This window comes from Pongo pygmaeus, chromosome 1 (genome assembly GCF_028885625.2).
Source record: "Pongo pygmaeus isolate AG05252 chromosome 1, NHGRI_mPonPyg2-v2.0_pri, whole genome shotgun sequence".
Taxonomy (NCBI): Eukaryota; Metazoa; Chordata; class Mammalia; order Primates; family Hominidae; genus Pongo; species Pongo pygmaeus.
The window spans coordinates 192760218-192779295 of NC_072373.2; the positions used below are offsets into that span (position 1 = coordinate 192760218).

The 19078-nt window shown below is 51.3% G+C and overlaps 1 protein-coding gene across 4 annotated transcripts in view; it reads left to right on the top strand.

The window, feature by feature from the left end:
• The first annotated feature begins 4790 nt into the window (after positions 1–4790).
• INPP5B (inositol polyphosphate-5-phosphatase B) overlaps positions 4791–19078 on the top strand; it is an 82538-nt gene continuing 68250 nt past the window's right edge. For 3 of the 4 annotated variants that reach the window (XM_054494658.2, XM_054494667.2, XM_063657424.1), the window contains exons 1-6: positions 4791–4873; positions 5537–5619; positions 5988–6082; positions 7949–8046; positions 8173–8202; positions 10688–10798. In XM_054494658.2, coding sequence (XP_054350633.1) covers positions 5563–5619; positions 5988–6082; positions 7949–8046; positions 8173–8202; positions 10688–10798 — 391 coding nt within the window. In that variant the 5' untranslated portion in view covers positions 4791–4873; positions 5537–5562. The remainder of the gene's footprint in view (positions 4874–5536; positions 5620–5987; positions 6083–7948; positions 8047–8172; positions 8203–10687; positions 10799–19078) is intronic. The other variant, XM_054494676.2, reaches the window with a different exon arrangement.

Below are 19078 nucleotides of genomic sequence, written 5' to 3' on the forward strand. Positions count from 1 at the left end.
CTCCTGCTTTCTCTTCCAGGAGAAAATCTGTGCCACTTTCTCCTGCCAAGGTGGTGACTGTTTCAAAGGGCAGAAAGCTGTGGCCATGTGCCCTGAGGGCTTGGACTTCTGTGAGGTGAGCCCTGAGATGCTCCAAGGATTAGGGAGCTCTCCTCCCTCAGAGCTGCGTGGCTTTCTCCTTCTACCTGGAGTGGGTAGCTCAGCAGCAGAATCTGGCTGGAGCTAGACCTGCTGGGAGCAGCCCTGGGGTCTAGCAAGCTTGACCCCCTCAGCTCTGCATGATGCCAACACCAAAGGCAGCAACTGGAATTTTCCATACCTCCACGATGTGCCCCTTTGTTTCTGACCACCCTGTATGTTCACTCACTGATCTTGTGGGCAGGAAGCTAGGGGTCCAAGGAGGTTGAGCTCAACCCATGACCCACTTAACACTTTTCTGTTTTTGAGTGGGGAAGACGGGCAGGGGGAAGATGAATGGTCCCACCTCTTCTTGCAGCTGAAATGCTCCAGCTCAGGTTACATTGCAGGTTGCAGCCAGGCCTGTGAAGCAGGGACCTCCCAGTGTCACGGGGCTGTGGCCCCACCCTGCTACCAGGAGTGCTGTCAAGCCTCAACCTCAGGCAGCTGCCTCGAGCTGGATGGGAAACTTCACTTCAACCAGGCAGCTCCTGGGGCCACCAGAAACCCCCTGCACTGGGCCCTGGCTGTGGCTATGCTACTGCTCCTCCACTCTGCCCTGCTCCTGTTCCTGCTCCCCTAGCTGGGCCCAGCAGAATCTGGGAGCAGCAGTCAAGAAGACCCTGTAGGATCTACAAGCCTTCAGGTCCCCCTCCAGCTCTGATTCCTGTAGTTGCATCTTTAGTAAAAGGCCTTTATCAAGCCCACAGCTCTAGGCTTAAGGCTCCTCACTTCTCCCCTTCTAGGGCCTAGGCCTGACCATGGAACCCCCCAAGGGGGCAGGCCCTCAGCCCTAATCTCAGGGAGAGGATAGGGTTTGTCTGGAAAAACAGAAAACCTCCTGCCTGACCCCCACCCAGTGGGAGGACCCCAAAATCCTGCAGGGACAGTTTCTTCATCATAAAAAGCACACAGCCCCATCTACTTTCCTGACCCTCCTCCCCAGACTTTGACACTAAGAGCAGGGCTGGAATTGGGGTTCCTCTGCTTCCCTGCAGTGACCCCACCCCTTGATCCTAAGGGTCTGAGTCAATCCCCTTTCCCCTCATCCTCCACATGACTTTGACACTGGATTCAAATAAACTTGAGCTCCATTTGTGCTGTGGATGTTTCCAGGAAAAGGAATGGATTGAGAAGAAGGCAATGACTGTTTCTGGAAGGGGTTTACATATGCAAAGTTGAACTGGTCATTAGGACGGCCACTTCACTTGAGGAAAGAGGAAGGGAAACTGTTCACAAGTCACAACAGTCACCCCCTCCCCAGCACTGAAGGCCCATTCCTTCAGTTTGGGCCAAAGCTTGAGAGAAGGTGTATTTATTAAAATAGATCAGGCTCCCTCTCCGGATTCCCTCTCCCTCTCCCTCTCCGGATTCCCTCTCCCTCTCCGGATTCCCTCTGTTGCCGAGCCTGGACTGTACTGCCGTGATCTCAACTCGCTGCAACCTCCCTGCCCCGGGCTCCCGTGATTCTCCTGCCTCAGCCTGCCAAGTGCCTGGGATAGCAGGCACGCACCGCCACGCCTGACTGGGGGTTTCGCCATGTTGACCGGGCTGGTCTCCAGCCCCTGACCTCAACTGATCTGCTCGCCTCGGCCTCCCGAGGTGCTGGGACTGCAGACGGAGTCTCTCTCACTCAATGCTCAATGTTGCCTGGGCTGGAGTGCAGTGGAGTGATCTCGGCTCGCTACAACCTCCACCTCCCAGCCGCCTGCCTTGGCCTCCCAAAGTGCTAAGATTACAGCCTCTGCCCGGCCGCCACCCCGTCTAGGAAGTAAGGAGCATCTCTGCCTGGCCGCCCATCATCTGGGATGTGAGGAGCCCCTCTGCCCGGCTGCCCCATCTGCGAAGTGAGGAGTGCCTCTGCCCGGCTGCCACCCTGTATAGGAAGTGAGGAGCGTCTCTGCCCGGCCGCCCATCATCTGGGATGTGAGGAGCGCCTCTGCCCGTCCGCCCATCGTCTGGGATGTGAGGAGCACCTCTGCCCAACCGCCACCCCGTCTAGGAAGTGAGGAGGGCATCTGCCCGGCAGCCGCCCCCTCTGGGAAGCGGGGAGCAGCGTCTCTGCCCGGCCGCCCCGTCTGGGAAGCGGGAAGCACCTCTGCCCGGCCACCCCGTCTGGGAAGTGGGGAGCGCCTCTGCCCGGCCACCCCGTCTGGGAAGTGAGGAGTGTCTCTGCCCGGCCGCCCATCGTCTGGGAAGTGAGGAGCGCCTCTGTCCGGCCGCCACCCGGTCTAGGAAGTGAGGAGCGCCTCTGTCCGGCCGCCCTGTCTGGGAAGTGAGGAGCGCCTTTGCCCGGCAGCCCCCTCTGGGAAGCGAGGAGAGCCTCTGCCCGGCCGCCCTTCGTCTGGGAAGCGAGGAGCGCCTCTGCCCAGCTGCCCCGTCTGGGAAGTGAGGGGTACCTCTGCCCGGCCACCCCGTCTGGGAGGCGAGGAGCGCCTCTGCCTGGCTGCCCTTCATCTGGGAGGTGAGGAGCGCCTCTGCCCGGCCACCCCATCTAGGAAGTGAGCGCCTCTGCTTGGCCGCCCCGTCTGGGAGGTGAGGAGCATCACTGCCCAGCTGCCCCGTCTGGGAGGTGAGGAGCGTCACTGCCCGGCCGCCACATCTGGGAAGTGAGGAGCGCCTCTGCCCAGCCGCCCATCGTCTGCGAAGTGAGGAGCGCCTCTGCCCGGCCACCCCGTCTGGGAAGTGAGGAGTGCCTCTGCCCGGCCGCCCCGTCTGGGAAGTGAGGAGCGCCTCTGCCCGGCCGCCCTGTCTGGGAGGTGTACCCAACAGCTCCGAAGAGACAGCGACCATCGAGAATGGGCCATGATAATGATGGCGGTTTTGTCGAAAAGAAAAGGGGGAAACGTGGGGAAAAGAAAGAGAGATCAGATTGTTACTGTGTCTGTGTAGAAAGAAGTAGACATAAGAGACTCCATTTTGTTCTGCACTGTGGAAAAATTCTACCTTGGGACGCTGTTAATCTATAACCTTACCCCCAACCCCATGATCTCTGAAACATGTGCTGTGTCAACTCAGGGTTAAATAGATTAAGGGCGGTGCAAGATGTGCTTTGTTAAACAGATGCTTGAAGGCAGCATGCTCGTTAAGAGTCATCACCACTGCCTAATCTCAAGTACTCAGGGACACAAACACTGTGGAAGGCCGCAGGGACCTCTGCCTAGGAAAACCAGAGACCTTTGTTCACGTGTTTATCTGCTGACCTTCTCTCCACTATTATCCTATGACCCTGCCACATCCCCCTCTCCGAGAAACACCCAAGAATGATCAATAAATACTTAAAAAAAAAAAAAAAAAAAGGATAGAGTTCCCTTCAACTCCCATCCTCCCAATCTGAGAGGTAACCTCTGCCATTAGTCTGATATTAATCCTTCCAGACCTTTTCCTCTCCACTTATTAGTATGTTTTTTCTTTCTCCCCCCATTTCTTCTTTCAGGGGTGAAATTACACATATTTTTAAGTAAATAAATTCACGCTGTGTGTGAAAATAAAAATAAAAATAATAAAATAAAATAGATCAGAAAGTAATTCACTAACTGCATAGATAACTGTGTGCCAGAAACTGCTGGTGTGTTGATGAAAAGGCATAGTCCTGTCCAACGGGAGCTTACAGCTTAATTAAATGGCCAATAGGCCAAGTGAAAATGATCCTAGCATTCCTTATCTGAGCTGGGTGAGCAATCACAGCTCACTGCAGCCTTGAACTCCTGGGCTCAAGCAATCCTCCCACCTCAGCCTCCCAAGTAGCTGGGACTACAGGCATGCACCACCATACCCGGCTAAATTTTTAAACATTTTTTTTAGAGATGGAGTCTCAAACTCCTGGCCTCAAGCGATCCTCCCTCCTTGGCCTTCCAAAGTGCCGGGGTGCTGGATCTTTTTGTCCATCTGGGGTAACCTCCTTATCTTAGATGGGGAAATTGAGTCCCAAGGGAAGAAAGGTCTTGGCCAAGGTCACACAGCCAGGCGGATTAGGGGAAGGACGTTGCCGGACAGAAACAGTGTGATACTCTTTATAAAGTGCGTTCACACCCAGTAGCCTCAAACAGCCCTGTGTGGCAGGAGGGCTGGGTGGGGCTGAGGGAGGAAATAGGGCAGTGTGTGGCGGTATAAATGGCCCAGGAGTTGCAGTCAGACTTTCAGTGGACTCCCAGTGTTGCCACCTGCTAGCTGCAGGACTTAATGTCAAACTGCTTACCCTATCCAAGGCTCAGTTTCTCCACCTGGAAAATGGACATAATGGTTCTTCATGGTCTGGTTCTCCCTCCATTAAACCAGGAGAGGGTAGTTATTTTAGGGGAAGAGTTTCAGTAGAGGTCCGGGTTGTCTACCCTGGAGTGAGAAGAGCTGAGGATGGAACTAAGGAAAAAATAAAAATGCATTATGTTTTCCCCTAAGATAAAATGTGACCATCTTCCTTCTGGGTGGGAAGCTCTGGCCCCATGACCTAGAGGGCTGGGGATGGGAGTGAGGGCTATCATTAGAAAACCTTCCTGGTATAGGGAGCCCAGTGTACCCCAGGACCTAAAGGGTTAATGCGGATGGAGAGACTCCCCACCCCACGATTGACTCGGGCATGCTGGGACTTGCAGGCTGACTGACCACCGTGTGGCGCAGGGGCTGTTGGGAAATGTAGTCACCGTCCCGGAACCTGGGGCAGCGGAGTCCAGTGCGCCCTGTGGTGACAGCTCAGGAGGTAGGTGACAATGTCAGGGAGCTGTGGGTGGGAGCACAGCAGGAAAGCCAGGGCAGGGCTGGGCAGGAGGGAGTGGGCAAGCTGAGGGCTGGGACACCCCCAACCCCCCCACCCCCGGCCTGCAGCTGATGCAATGGGCCTGCTGGGGCGGGGGTGAAGGGCAAGCAGCAATGGGACACTTCCTGTCTCCAAGGAAAGAGGAATGGGACCCTCCTGAATGACAGTAAGGGGATGTTCCCTGAACCCCACACGGACACACCACTGACACCTCCCAGAAAGGCGCTAGCAGAACAAAAACTGTCCTCAAAAGAGAGGAAGAGCCCTGTCCTAGGAGTAAAGGGACCAGGTCCCCTTCTCCAGTCCACATACCCCACTTCCAACAAGGATAGACCACACTCAAAAGCAACTGGATGCCCTCCCAGACAAAGGCAGTATAGCAAACTGTAGATCCCAGCGGGGCAAAGGGACTGGACCCCTATCCCTAAAAACTGAAAGGCCTATTCTAGGGAGGACAAAGAGTCGGAGGAGGAGGATCAGGCCTCCCCAGTACCATCTCCCTCTGCAAAGGCCCCTCTCTCCTGCCCCCCACCCCTCTGAGGCAGCTCCATCACCCCATGCGTAACTTGTTGACCAAAGCGGGGGCTCCCATCTCTCCTCCCACAGGGTGTGTGCGCTCAGCAGAGGCCAGCATGGACCAGTCTGTGGCAATCCAGGAGACGCTGGCTGAGGGGGAATACTGCGTCATCATATCCTTCCTGTGCTAACTGCAGCCCTGAGCCTGCCCTGGCCTTGGGAAGAGGAATGGAAGGTGTCGAGGTGTCTATCCCCTCTCCTGCCCCTCTGAACCGTCAGGGGAGAAGGACATCAGTATTTACTAAGTACTTACTGAGTCCTGGACTCTCTGCCAGATGCTTTAAATATGCAGTTATCCTCCTAACTCCCTATGAAGTTGGGGATCATTATCATCATTTCATAGATAAGGAAGGCTTAGAGAGTGACTTACCCAAGGCCACACAGTGAATCGGGGGGGGCAGGGGAACAGAGGGAAGGTGGGACAGCCTGGGTGGGGAGAGGCCTCGCCTCTGGGTTGTCTTCCCTTGACTCTGAGCCGCAGGCGGTGCAAGGTGTGCTGTGTGAGGGGGACAGCCGGCAGAGCCGCCTCCTGGGTCTCGTGCGCTACCGCCTGGAGCACGGCGGCCAGGAACACGCGTGAGTGAGGGGCTTGGTCCCCACCTGTCTGAGCCATGGGGTTGTTCATCACTGCACCCTCCAGCTGAACTTCAACCGTCCCTCCAGGGCAGGGTCTGAGTCTCCTAGAATAATTATCACAATGACAGTTAATATTTTTTGAACACTATATTCTAAACCCTGCACAGGTACTAACTCATAATCCTCAAGATCTAAGGAGGAAGTTTCTTGAGAAGAGATAGTTTAACATACTAGTCCAGATCTTGAGCCTCGTGGTCCAAATGCCTGGGTTCAAACCCAGGCTTTGTTACTAACAAGCCACATGATCTATTGTTTGTTTTGAGACAGAGTCTTGGTCTTTGCCCAGGCTGGAGTGCAGTGGCGTGATCTTGGCTCACTGCAACCTCTGCGTCCCAGGTTCAAGCAATTCTCGTGCCTCAGCCTCTTGAGGAGCTGGTATTACAGAGGTGCCCGCCACCATGCCTGGCTCATTTCTGTATTTTTAGTAGAGACAGGGTTTCACCACGTTGGCCAGGCTGGTCTTGAAGTCCTGACCTCAAGTTATCCACCTGCCTTGGCCTCCCAAAGTGCTAGGATTACAGGCATGAGCCAGCGTGCCCAGACTCACATGATCTTTTTTTTTAGAGATGGGGTCTCTTTCTGTCACCCAGGCTGGAGTGCAGTGGTGCACTCATAGCTGCACACTGGAACTCCTGGCCTCAGGTCATTCTCCCACCTCTGCCTCCCAAAGTGTTGGAATTTTAGGCATGAGCCACCGCACCTGGTGGAAACACATGATCTTGAGCAAGTTGTTTTACTCCTCGATTTGTCCGTATTAAAGAGTAAAGTGAGTTAGGCCAGGTGCAGTGGCTCATGCTTGTAATTCCAACACTTTGGGAGGCTGAGGCAGGAAGATTGCTTGAGCCTAGGAGTTCGAGACCAGCTTGGGCAACATAGTGAGACCCCCCCCCCCGCCCCCAAACCCCTGCCCCCCAGCTCCATCTCTACAAAAAAAAAGAAAATTAGCTGGGCGTGGTGGTGCATGTCTGTAGTCTCAGCTACTCGGGAGGCTGAGGTGGGAGGATCACATGAGCCGAGGAGTTTGAGATTACTGTGAACTATGATTGTACTACAGCCTGGGCAACACAGCAAGACCCTGTCTCTATAAAAAAACAAAAAAGAAAAAAAAACTAACACCATGGGGTGCGTAGAAAGTGCTCAATAAGGCTGGGTGCAGTGGCTCACACCTGTAATCCCAACACTTTGGGAGTCTGAGCTGGGAGGATTGCTTGAGCTCAGGAGTTCAATACCAGCCTGGGCAATATAATGAGACCCCTATCTCCACTTCAAATAATTTAAAAAATATAATAAATAAAAAAAAGAAAGTGCTCGATAAATGTTGTCCAGTAATACCCACATACCACACAGAAGCAGAGAGAGAGAGTAATAGCTGTCAAAGGTCTCATAGCTGGTGACTTAGGGTCTAGGAGCTGGGAGGTAGGGGGCCTTAGACATTTTCTGATCCATCACCCCAGTTTTACAGATGGGAAACAGGTTCAGTGAGAGAAATGGGTAGCTAAGGTTGCACTGTTCCTGTCGCACACAGTGCTAGAATGCACCATGGTTAGATCAAACATGTGTTTGTGTTTTACTAACAATCAGGGGCTCCTGCAGATGAGAAAAGTTCTGGTTTGATGACCTCATCCATAAAACTGCAGTCTCTGATGGGCACCACAGACAGAGATGGCATGAGGAATGTGCCTAGCCAGGGTACCACCAGCACAGTGTCAGGGACCAACGAGGGAATGTGAGCACCCCGAGGCCTCCAAGATAGGGCTGAGGGACAGCCAGCGGGCCCCCATCCTCACCTCTGCTTCCTGCCCTTAGTCTCTTCCTCTATACGCACCGGAGGATGGCCATTACCGGGGACGATGTCTCTCTGGACCAGATAGTGCCGGTCTCGCGGGATTTTACGCTGGAAGAAGGTGCCACAGGGGGCTGGGTGGTATGAATCCTCTCCTATGGGCCCCCCAGGTCATCTTTGTCCTTGATGGGGGGGCAAGGGGGAGTAAGCTCAATTGCTAAGGGCATTCTCATTTCCCTCCCCACAGTGTCCCCAGATGGTGAATTCTACATCATTGGTGAGTGGTCCTCTTGGTCTGGGTCCCACTCGGGGCAGGGGGTGCCTGATTTTCAGAGAGAGAAAAATGGTGTAAAGTAAGGGCACCCCCTGGTAAACTTATTGCAGCAAGTAAGACCCTGTAGGATCTGGCACAGCGCATCTCCGTGGGCTCATCTCCCATCACTCCTCCTTGCTGCTGTTTCCGTCTCCCCCGATATCACACGTTCTCACCCCGGAGCCCCTGCACACGCTGTCCCCTCCTCCTGCAAGCTTCACATCTCTTCACTTAGCCAACTCCTACTCAGCCTTCAGGGCTTCCATTCATGCATTTCTCTTCCCAGGCAGCCTTTGTTAAACCCCTGAAATTAGGCCAGGGCGGTGGCTCACCCCTGTAATCCCAGCACTTTGGGAGGCCGAGATCATGAGGTCAGGAGTTCAAGACTAGCCTGACCAACATGGAGAAACCCCGTCTCTACTAAAAATACAAAATTAGCCAGGCGTGGTGGTGCATGCCTGTAATCCCAGCTACTCGAGAGGCTGAGGCAGGAGAATTGCTTGAACCTGGGAGGCGGAGGTTGCAGTGAGCCAAGATTGCACCATTGCACTCCAGCCTGGGCAACAAGAGTGAAACTCCATCTCAAAAAACAAACAAAAAACCCAAAAAAAACCCTGAAATTGTTTTGTATCCCAGGGATACATGTGTCTGTCCCTCCCTCCCTCCCTCTCTCTCTCTTTCTTGACAGAATCTCACTCTGTCACCCAGGCTGGAGTGCAGTGGCATGATCTTGACTCGCTGCAACCTCTGCCTCCCAGGTTCAAGTGATTCCCCTGCCTCTGCCTCCCAAGTAGCTGGGATTACAGGCGTCCGCCACCATGCCCAGCTAATTTTTGTATTTTCTGTAGAGGCAGGGTTTTGCCATGTTGGCCAGGCTGGTCTTGAACTCCTGACCTCAGGTGATCCACCTGCCTCGGCCTCCCAAAGTGCTGGGATTATAGGCGTGAGCCACCACGCCTGGCTTGCTTTTTTCTTATTTTTGCCAGCCTCTCTCAATCAGTGATGTAATTCTTTATATTGACATATTTAATGCCTGTCTTCTTTGCTATACAACAATAATAATAGAAGCAAATAATGAGTCAATGATTATCCCATGCCAGCATTGTGCTAGAAGTTTTACATACACCAAATCACGCTTTTCTCTTTTTTTTTTTGAGACAGAGTCTCGCTCTGTCACCCAGGCTGGAGTGCAGTGGTGTGATCTTGGCTCACTGCAAGCTCCGCCTCCCGGGTTCACGCCATTCTCCTGCCTCAGCCTCCCAAGTAGCTGGGACTACAGGCGCCTGCCACCATGCCCAGCTAATTTTTTGTATTTTTTTTTAGTAGAGACGGGTTTTCACCGTGTTGGCCAGGATGGTCTCGATCTCCTGACCTTGTGATCCGCCTGCCTCAGCCTCCCAAAGTGCTGGGATTACAGGCGTGAGCCACCGCACCCAGCCTAAATCAGGCTTTTCTCACAGGTCTATGAGGTTATCACTGTTTGCATCTCCACTTTATGGACAAGGTAACTGAGGCCCAGATAAATAGTTTAGTAAGGGGTGGAACCAAGATTCAAACTCAGAGAATTCAGATTCTAGAGCCCACACTATTTTATTTTATTTTATTTTTTGAGACAGGATCTTGCTGTGTCACTTGGGCTGGAGTGCAGTGGCACAAATATGGCTCACTTCAGCCTCAACCTCCTGGGCTCAAGCGATCCTCCCACCTCAGCCTCCCAAGTAGCTGGGACTCCACATCTGGCTAATTTTTTATAGAGATTGGGTGGCGGGGGGCGGTGTCTCACTGTGTTTTCCAAGCTGGTCTCAAACTCCTGGCTTTAAGTAATCCTCCTGCCCTAGCCTCCCAAAGTGCTGGGATTACAGGCATGGGTCACTATGCCTGGCCAAGCCCACACTCTTAATCGCTCTGCTAGGTTGCTTCTGTTTGTCTGTTAGTTCAGCACATGGTTTGAGTGCTCACCATGTGCCCGGTATTGGGTATATGCTATGAATAGGGAAGCCTTCTACAGTCTAGCTCCCTGAGACAGGCCCACGCGTATTCTCTTCACCATGGTATTCCCTGTGCCTATCACACTACCTGGCATAGTCAGGTAGACTGACCCATGGACATCCCCTCGTCTGCCTCTATGTGCTTTTCATTTCATTAAGAGGGGAACAGACTACACATCCAGAGAACCTGTTCTCTCCCAGGTCCATCTAGTACTGCAGTTGAGGCTTACTGACTTTTCAGAGCCTTCGTCTGCCTCCTGTATAAAGAGGGGATGATGTTAATTTGGAACTCAGGGTACAGAGGGTTTCCTTGTTGTCCCAGCAGCCGTCCCAGATAAGTTGCTTAAGGGCTGAAGGGGCTTTGGGAGTCTGGGTTGCTGATTCTCCATTCTGAGGCTTAGGCTGCATCAAGCACTTAGCTCCTGGCGGCCAAGGGTCCATTTCCTGCCTCCTTTGTGCAGGCTCAGATGTGACCGTCCAGCTGGACACAGCAGAACTTAGCCTCGTATTCCAGCTGCCCTTTGGTTCACAAACCAGGATGTTCCTCCACGAAGTTGCCAGGGCCTGTCCAGGTAGGTAAGACCCCAGGTTCCCTGGGGGTGGGTGGGTGGCTGGGTATTCACCTACCCACTCCAGTTGACTCTCCACCCTTTGGACTCCTACCCCACGGTTTCTGTGTCCTTTCGAAGCTGCTGGTGTAAAGCCATAGTGCCCCCAGGCTGCCAGCCAACCATGGTGTTTGCTTTTGTGTTTACAGTTTCTGGAGTTGAGTGTTAACTACAGCAGGGCCCCTTTGTTCTCCTGGCTCTGGGCAGGGTTGCACAGGATAGGTTGTGACTGTGATGCAGAATCTCTTACAAGTTGGCAGACTAAGCAGCTTCAAGCAGCCCAACTTCCCTCTCTCTGCCACCCACAGCTAGAACTCACAGCTAGAACCATCTGTCATATTGGCTCTCCTGCCCTTGAACCCTGCTGTCACTCACTGCCACTGAGAAAATGGTCTAGCTTTGGGCTAGCAGTGAAATGTTAGTGGCCTTCAGGACAAAATTTGTTTAGAATGAGACATTAGCCCGGCAGGTAAAGGAGAGTTTGTGTACAGAGCAGATGATTAGTCATAGAACATGCAAATTCAAGCCAACAGGTGCTGGGGCTTAAATGTTTACCCAGCACTTTTAGCTGTCTTCTTTCAAGCTATCTCTTGTCTTTGTGGCAAGGGGAGAGGGCTGGTCTTCTCTGTGGTCTTGCTGTGGAGCCTGAGCCTCCAGGGGCTTCACTTTATTTTGCTTGCTGTGCCAGGAAGGGGACTGCCCTTGGATTCAAACTAGGGGATAAGGGAAAAGGAAGCAGAAGAAACAGCTAGGCTTAGTAGCTTGCTTGTAATCCCAACTACTTGGGAGGCTACGGCAGAAGGATCACTGGAGCCCAGGGGTTCAAGGCTACACTGAGCTATGATTGCGCCACTGCACCGAAGCATGGGCGACAGAGTGAGACCCCTGGCTCTAAAAAATAAAATAACAGGCCGGGCACAGTGGCTCACGTCTGTAATCCCAGCACTTTGGGAGGCCGAGGCGGGTGGATCACGAGGTCAGGAAATCGAGACCATCCTAGCTAATACAGTGAAACCCCGTCTCTACTAAAAATACAAAAAATTAGCCAGGCACGGTGGCGGGTGCCTGTAATCCCAGCTACTTGGGAGGCTGAGGCTGGAGAATGGCATAAACCCGGGAGGCGGAGCTTGCAGTGAGCCGAGATTGCGCCACTGCACTCCAGCCTAGGGACAGAGCAAGACTCCATCTCAAAAAAAATAAATAAATAACAAAAGGAAGTAGAAACATGATTATAGAGCCTTGAATGCCTGGTTAAGAGGTTTATTTATTTTATTTATTTTTTTGAGACGGAGTTTTGCTCTTGTTGCCCAGGCTGGAGTGCAGTGGCGTGATCTCGGCTCACTGCAATGTCCACCTCCCGGGTTCAAGCAATTCTCCTGCCTCAGCCTCCTGAATAGCTGGGATTACAGGCGCCCACCACCATGCCTAGCTAATTTTTTTTTTTGAGACGGAGTTTCACTCTTGTCGCCCAGGCTGCAGTGCAGTCAACCTTGGCTTACTGCAACCTCCGCCTCCTGGGTTCAAGCAATTCTCCTGCTTCAGCCTCCTGAGTAGCTGGGATTACTGGCGCCCGCCACCATGCCCAGCTAATTTTTTGATTTTTGGTAGAGACACGGTTTCATCATGTTGGCCAGGCTGGTCTTGAACTCCTGACCTCAGGTGATCCGCCCGCCTCGGCCTCCCAAAGTGCTGGGATTACAGGCATGGGCCACCACGCCCTGCATAATTTTTTGTATTTTTAGTAGAGACGGGGTTTCACCACGTTGGTCAGTGTGGTCTCGAACTCCCGGCCTAAGGTGATCCACTCACCTTGGCCTCCCAAAGTGCTGGGGTTACAGGCGTAAGCCACTGCACCCGGCCAAGAGGTTTAAAATTTATTAAGCAGGGGGAAATTTATCTCTAAATCTTAAAATAATAAGGATAACATATTTTATGATTATTAATAGTAGTAGGAGGTATAATAATAGAAATAACACTAAAGAGCCTGGGCTTTGAAGCTATACAGCCCCTTGAGTTTGATACCCATCTCTGCCAGTACCTAGCTGTGCAACTTTGGGCAAGCTACTTCACCTGTCTGAACTTTAGTTTTTGTAGGCTTCTGTATGTAATGAATACCTTATTCATGGGTTGTGACAATTAAATGAGATAACACATGTAAACGTGCCTACCACATAGCAGGAACTCAGAAAATGTTTTTCCCCTCTACAAGAAGACTCGTAGCTCACATTCATTGTTGATTTGGCATGCGTTAGGCACTATTCCAAGAACTTTTCACACATTATCTCAGTTACTCCTTTTTAAAATTTTTTTTTAATTTAATGTTAATTTTATTTATTTATTTATTTATTTATTTATTTATTTATTTATTTATTTATTTTTGAGACAGAGTCTCGCCCTGTTGCCCAGGCTAGAGTGCAATGGCGTGATCTCGGCTCACTGCAACCTCCATCTCCCGGGTTCAAGTGATTCTCCTGCCTCAGCCTCCCGAGTAGCTGGTACAGGCGCGTGCCACCACCCCCAGCTAATTTTTTGTATCTTTAGTAGAGACAAGGTTTCACCATGTTGACCATGCTGGTCTTGAACTCCTGACCTCGTGATCCACCCACCTCAGCAGCCTCCCAACGTGCTGGGATTACAGGCATGAGCCACCATGTCTGGCTTTTTTTTTTTTTTTTTTTTTTTTGAGACCAAGTTTCACTCTTGTTGCCCATCTGGGCTGGAGTGCAACAGCACGGTCTTGGCTTACTGCAACCTCAGCCTCCAGGGTTCAAGCAATTCTCCTGCTTCAGCCTCCCAAGTAGCTAGGATTACAGGCACCTGCCACTATGCCTGGCTAATTTTTGTATTTTTATATTTATTTTATTTTATTTTTTGAGACAAAGTCTGGCTCTGTCGCCCAGGCTGGAGTGCAGTGGACCAATCTCAGCTTACTGCAACTTCCGCCTCCTGCGTTCAAGCGATTCTCCTGCCTCAGCCTCCCAAGTAGCTGGGACTACAAGCGCATGCCACCACGCCTTGCTAATTTTTGTATTTTTTGGTAGAGACAGGTTTTACCATGTTGGGCAGGCTGGTCTCAAACTTCTGACCTCAGGTGATCCGCCCACTTTGGCCTCCCAAAGTGCTGGGATTACAGGGGTGAGCCACTGTGCCTAGCCAATTTTTATATTTTTAGTAGAGACAGGGTTTCACCACGTTGGCCAGGCTAGTCTCGAACTCCTGACCTCAGGTGACCTGCCCATCTCAGTTTCCAAAAGTGCTGGGATTACAGGCATGAGCCACCTTGCCCAGCCTCTCATTTACTTTTTTTTTTTTTTTTTTGTGAGATGGAGTCTCGCTTTGTCGCCCAGGCTGGAATGCAGTGGCGCCATCTTGGCTCACTGCAACCTCTGCCTCTTGGATTCAAGTGACTGTTCTGCCTCAGCCTCCTGAGTAGCTGGGATTACAGGTGCACGCCACCATGCCTGGTTAATTTTTGTATTTTTAATAGAGACGGGGTTTCACCACGTTGTTCAGGCTGGTCTCGAACTCCTGACCTTGTGATCTGCCCACTTCGGCCTCCCAAAGTGCTGGGAATACAGGTGTGAGCCACCGCGCCCAGCCTGGCCTCATATACTCTTTACCACGATCTTACAAGGGAAGTATTATTGGTGTGCCCGTTTCATAGATGAGGAAACTGAGGCTCACAGAGGATAAGAGCATTGCCTGAGTACCTAGCTGGCAAATGATAGAGCCAGGATTGGCAAGATTATATAGTTCTACTCCAGGCCAGGCACGGTGGCTCATGTCTGTAATCCCAGCACTTTGGGAGGCCTAGATGGGTGGATCACTTGAGGTTAGGGGTTCGAGACCAGACTGGCCAACATATAGTGACAGACCGAGACTCCGTCTCTCAAAAAGAAAAAAAAAAGTTCTACTGCAGAGCCTGAGCTCTTGCGTGTTTTGCTCTAGTGCTTCCTTAGCTCATGGCACCCTCTCCCCTATAAACAGCCCAGGAAGGCTTCATGTAGGAGGTGAATTTTTTTTTGAGACTCCCTGGCTGGAGTGCAGTGGCATGATCTCGGCTCACTACAACCTCCGCCTCCCGGGTTCAAGCGATTCTCTTGCCTCAGCCTCCTGAGTAGCTGGGACTACAGGCACCTGCCAACATGCCCTGCTAATTTTTGTGTTTATAGTAGAGACAGGGTTTTACCATGTTGCCCAGGATGGCCTCGAACTCCTGACCTCCGGTGATCCGCCTGCCCCGGACTCCCAAAGTGCGGGGATTACAGGCGTGAACCACCGCACTCAGCCAGAGGTGATATTTAAGCTTAGGCTAGTAGGATGAAGAAGAGTTTTTCCCCAGGCAGGCAACAAGGAGGAAAAGGGCTTGGCAGTTGGAGGGAAGGGCAGGACCTTTGGTGGGGACTGAACTTGGGGGAAGAGGAGGGTATGGAGAGAGCTGAGCCAGGAGAGGTCAGCAGAGAGCATCTCATGAAGGGTCTTAGCTACCCAACAAAGAGCTTGGACTTTGCCCTATAGCTTATGGGGAACCATTAAGGAATTTTATTTGTTTATTTATTTTTTGATACGGAGTCTCACTCTGTCACCCAGGCTGGAGTGCAGTGGCGTGATCTCGGCTCACTGCAAGCTCCACCTCCCAGGTTCATGCCATTCTCCTGCCTCAACCTCCCGAGTAGCTGGGACTCAGGCGCCCACCACCACGCCCGGCTAATTTTTTGTATTTTTAATAGAGACTGGGTTTCACTGTGTTAGCCAGAATGGTCTGGATCTCCTGACCTCATGATCCGCCCGCCTTGGCCTTCCAAAGTGCTGGGATTACAGGCATGAGCCACCGTGCCCGGCCGCCATTAAGGAATTTTAAGCTGGAGAGTGATAAGGCAAGATTTGCAAGTTAGAAAAGTTCCTCCGGCAACTGGTATAGAAAAAGAGAACCTAGAACAGGGAGATAGGAATGTATCGGAATGGCTAAAGAATGGAAAATGAGGCTGGGACCTGTGAGAGCCCTGGTGATGGGCATGGGGAAGGAGGGATGGACCTGCAAGATACAGAGGTCAAACTGATGAGAATGAAGGCACCATGGGGGCAGTGAGTTTGGGTCACGTTCACAACTTCATCCGCAGAGATAAGAACAGTGCCAGCCTGCACGGTGGTTCACGCCTGTAATCCCAGCACTTTGGGAGGCCAAGGCGGGCGGATCACGAGGTCAGGAGTTCAAGACCAGCCTGACCAATATGGTGAAACCCCATCTCTACTAAAAATACAAAAAAAAATTAGCCAGGTGTGGTGGCACGTGCCTGTAGTCCCAGCTACTCAGGAGGCTGAGGCAGGAGAATCGCTTGAACGCGGGAGGCAGAGGTTGCAGTGAGCCAAGATTGTGCCACTGCACTCCAGCCTGGGCAACAGAGCCAGACTCCATCTTTTTTTTTTTTTTTTTTTTTTGAGATGGAGTCTTGCTCTTTCGCCCAGACTGGAGTGCAGTGGCACGATCTCGGCTCACTGCAAGCTCCGCCTCCTGGGTTCACACCATTCTCCTGCCTCAGCCTCCTGAGTAGCTGGGACTACAGGCGCCCGCCACCACGCCCGGCTAATTTTTTGTATTTTTTTAGTAGAGACGGGGTTTCGTCGTGTTAGCCAGGATGGTCTCGATCTCCTGACCTCGTGATCCGCCCGCTTCGGCCTCCCAAAGTGTTGGGATTACATGCGTGAGCCACTGCGCCTGGCCGAGACTCCAACTTAAAAAGAAAAGAACACTGCCTGTCATATAGCAGGCACTTAATAAATATTTGTTGACTGCAGGAGCAGAGGTTGGTAGCTATGAGAATGAAAGACAGGAGTCAAGGATGACTTCTTTCTTTTAGGATTGGGTGTGTGTCATGCAGTCCCCTTACCTGTCATCCTTCTGGGGTCCACACCACACCTGGGGTAACCAGCAGAGAAACTCTGTAGCAACCAACTTCTCTGAGTGCTTGTCATGATGGGGATGTCCTCAGGGAGAGACCTGGCTGAGAAGGGACTCTCAGTATTGACAGCCTCTTAGATATCCACCAGCCCAACTCTTTCATTTTACTAGAGGCACGAGAGGCAAAAGGAACTAGGTTTTTTCCACCTAGTCCTTGATGGATAATGTTGTACAGCACAAAAGGCCAGAGAGTGGAAGTGTCTTGGCTAAGAATCTACTATTAGAGAAACATCGGCTAACAAGAGATCACAGTTAGCTAACATTAATTGAGCACCTACTGTGTGCCAGACATTTTTCTAGATACCGAGACAATGCACAACAACTGTATTTCTCCGTTTAGTCTTCTGAACAATACTAAGAAGTAGATATCCTGTTTTACAGACGAGCAAATTGATATAGAGGAGGCAAGCAACTTACCCAAGATCAATCATCAATTGAAGTAATAGGGGCCGGGTGGGGTGGCTCACACCTGTAATCCCAGCACTTTGAGAGGTTGAGGTGGGCAGATCATGAGGTCAGGAGTTCGAGACCAGACTGACCAACATGGTGAAACCTCGCCTCTACTAAAACTACTAAAATTAGCCAGGTGTGGTGCCGTGTGCAGGTAATCCCAGCTACTCAGGAGTCTGAGGCAGGAGAATCATTTGAACCCGGGAGGCGGAGGTTGCAGTAAGTGGAGATCACGTTACTGCATTCCAGCCTGGGCGACAGAGCAAGAGTTTGTCTCTAAATAAATAAATAAAATAAAAATAAAATTGAAGTAATGGGACCAGGTTTGAAACTTCAGTTTCTGATGCCAAAGCCCTCGGAGTTCAGTGATTTCAGTGCAGATCCCAGGTCTGTCACTTCCTAAATGTGAATGTGAACACTACATTTTATTTTATTTATTATTTATTTATTTATTTATTTTTTGAAACAAGAGTCTAGCTCTGTCACCCAGGCTGGGGTGTGGTGGTGCAATCTTGGCTCACTGCAACCTCCACCTCCCGGGTTCAGGTGATTCTCCTGCCTCAGCCTCCCGAGTAGCTGGGATTACAGATGCCCACCACCACACCCCGCTAATTTTTGTATTTTCTTTTTTTCTTGAGACGGACTCTCGCTCTTTCACCCAGGTTGGAGTGCTGTGGTGCGATCTCAGCTCACTGAAACCTCCACCTCCCAGGTTAGAGGGATTCTTCTGCCTCAGCCTCCCGAGTAGCTGGGACTACAGGCGCACGCCACCATGGTCAGCTAATTTTTTGTATTTTTTGTAGAGACAGGGTTTCACCATGTTAGCCAGGATGGTCTCGATCTCCTGACCTCGTGATCTGCCCGCCTCAGCCTCCCAAAGTGCTGGAATTACAGGCATGCGCCTGGCCCTACTGTATTTTATTTTTTCAGACCTTGGCTTTTTATTTATACAATGGAAATATAAACTTGCCTTCTTCAATAAGCCAAGTTTTTTGAGGATCAGACGAGGCCAAGTATGGGTTAATAGTATGTAAATGCTGAAGTCAACTTAAAAGCTGTGTCTGGCAGTGCCACAGTCAGGACTGGAACTCAAGTCTTCTCATATATCACGTCCTTGCACATCCCATTCAGTTCGGTCAGGTTCATGCAGCTCTACAAACAGAGCAGGCAGGATAGCAGAAGGGTTAAGAGCAATTGTTCCAGAGTCAGATAGTTTGAGTCAGAGGGTTGGAGTCAAAGACAGAGGTGACTCAAGAATTTCTAGGAAGGAGAGTGGCAGTCTGGTTAAGGGAGAAACAGAGGACTTGTCTTGATATATTTCATAGTAAACACACTGCTTACTTACAGCGTGTGTTTCTCTGGAGTGGGCTGCCAACTGCTGCTGGAGGTTATGGGTGGTGAAATCCCCCAACCCTCTGGCATCTGTTTGAATCCTCCACTCTGCTAGTCACTCTGCGACCTCAGACTTAACCTCTCTGAACTTGGTTGCCTTGTATATAAAATTGGGATAATAGGCCGGGGGTGGTGGCTCACGCCTGTAATCCCAACACTTTGGGAGGCCGAGGCGGGTGGATCATGAGGTCAGGAGATCACGACCATCCTGGCTAATATGGTGAAACCCCGTCTCTACTAAAAATACAAAAAATTAGCCAGGCATGGTGGTACGTGCTCGTAGTCCCAGCTACTTGGGAGGCTGAGGCAGGAGAATCGCTTGAATCTGGGAGGCAGAGGTTGCAGTGAGCGGAGATCGCTCCACTGCACTCCAGCTTAGGCGACAGAGCGAGACTCCGTCTCAAAAAAAAAAAAAAAAGAAAAAGAAAAGAAAATTGGGATAA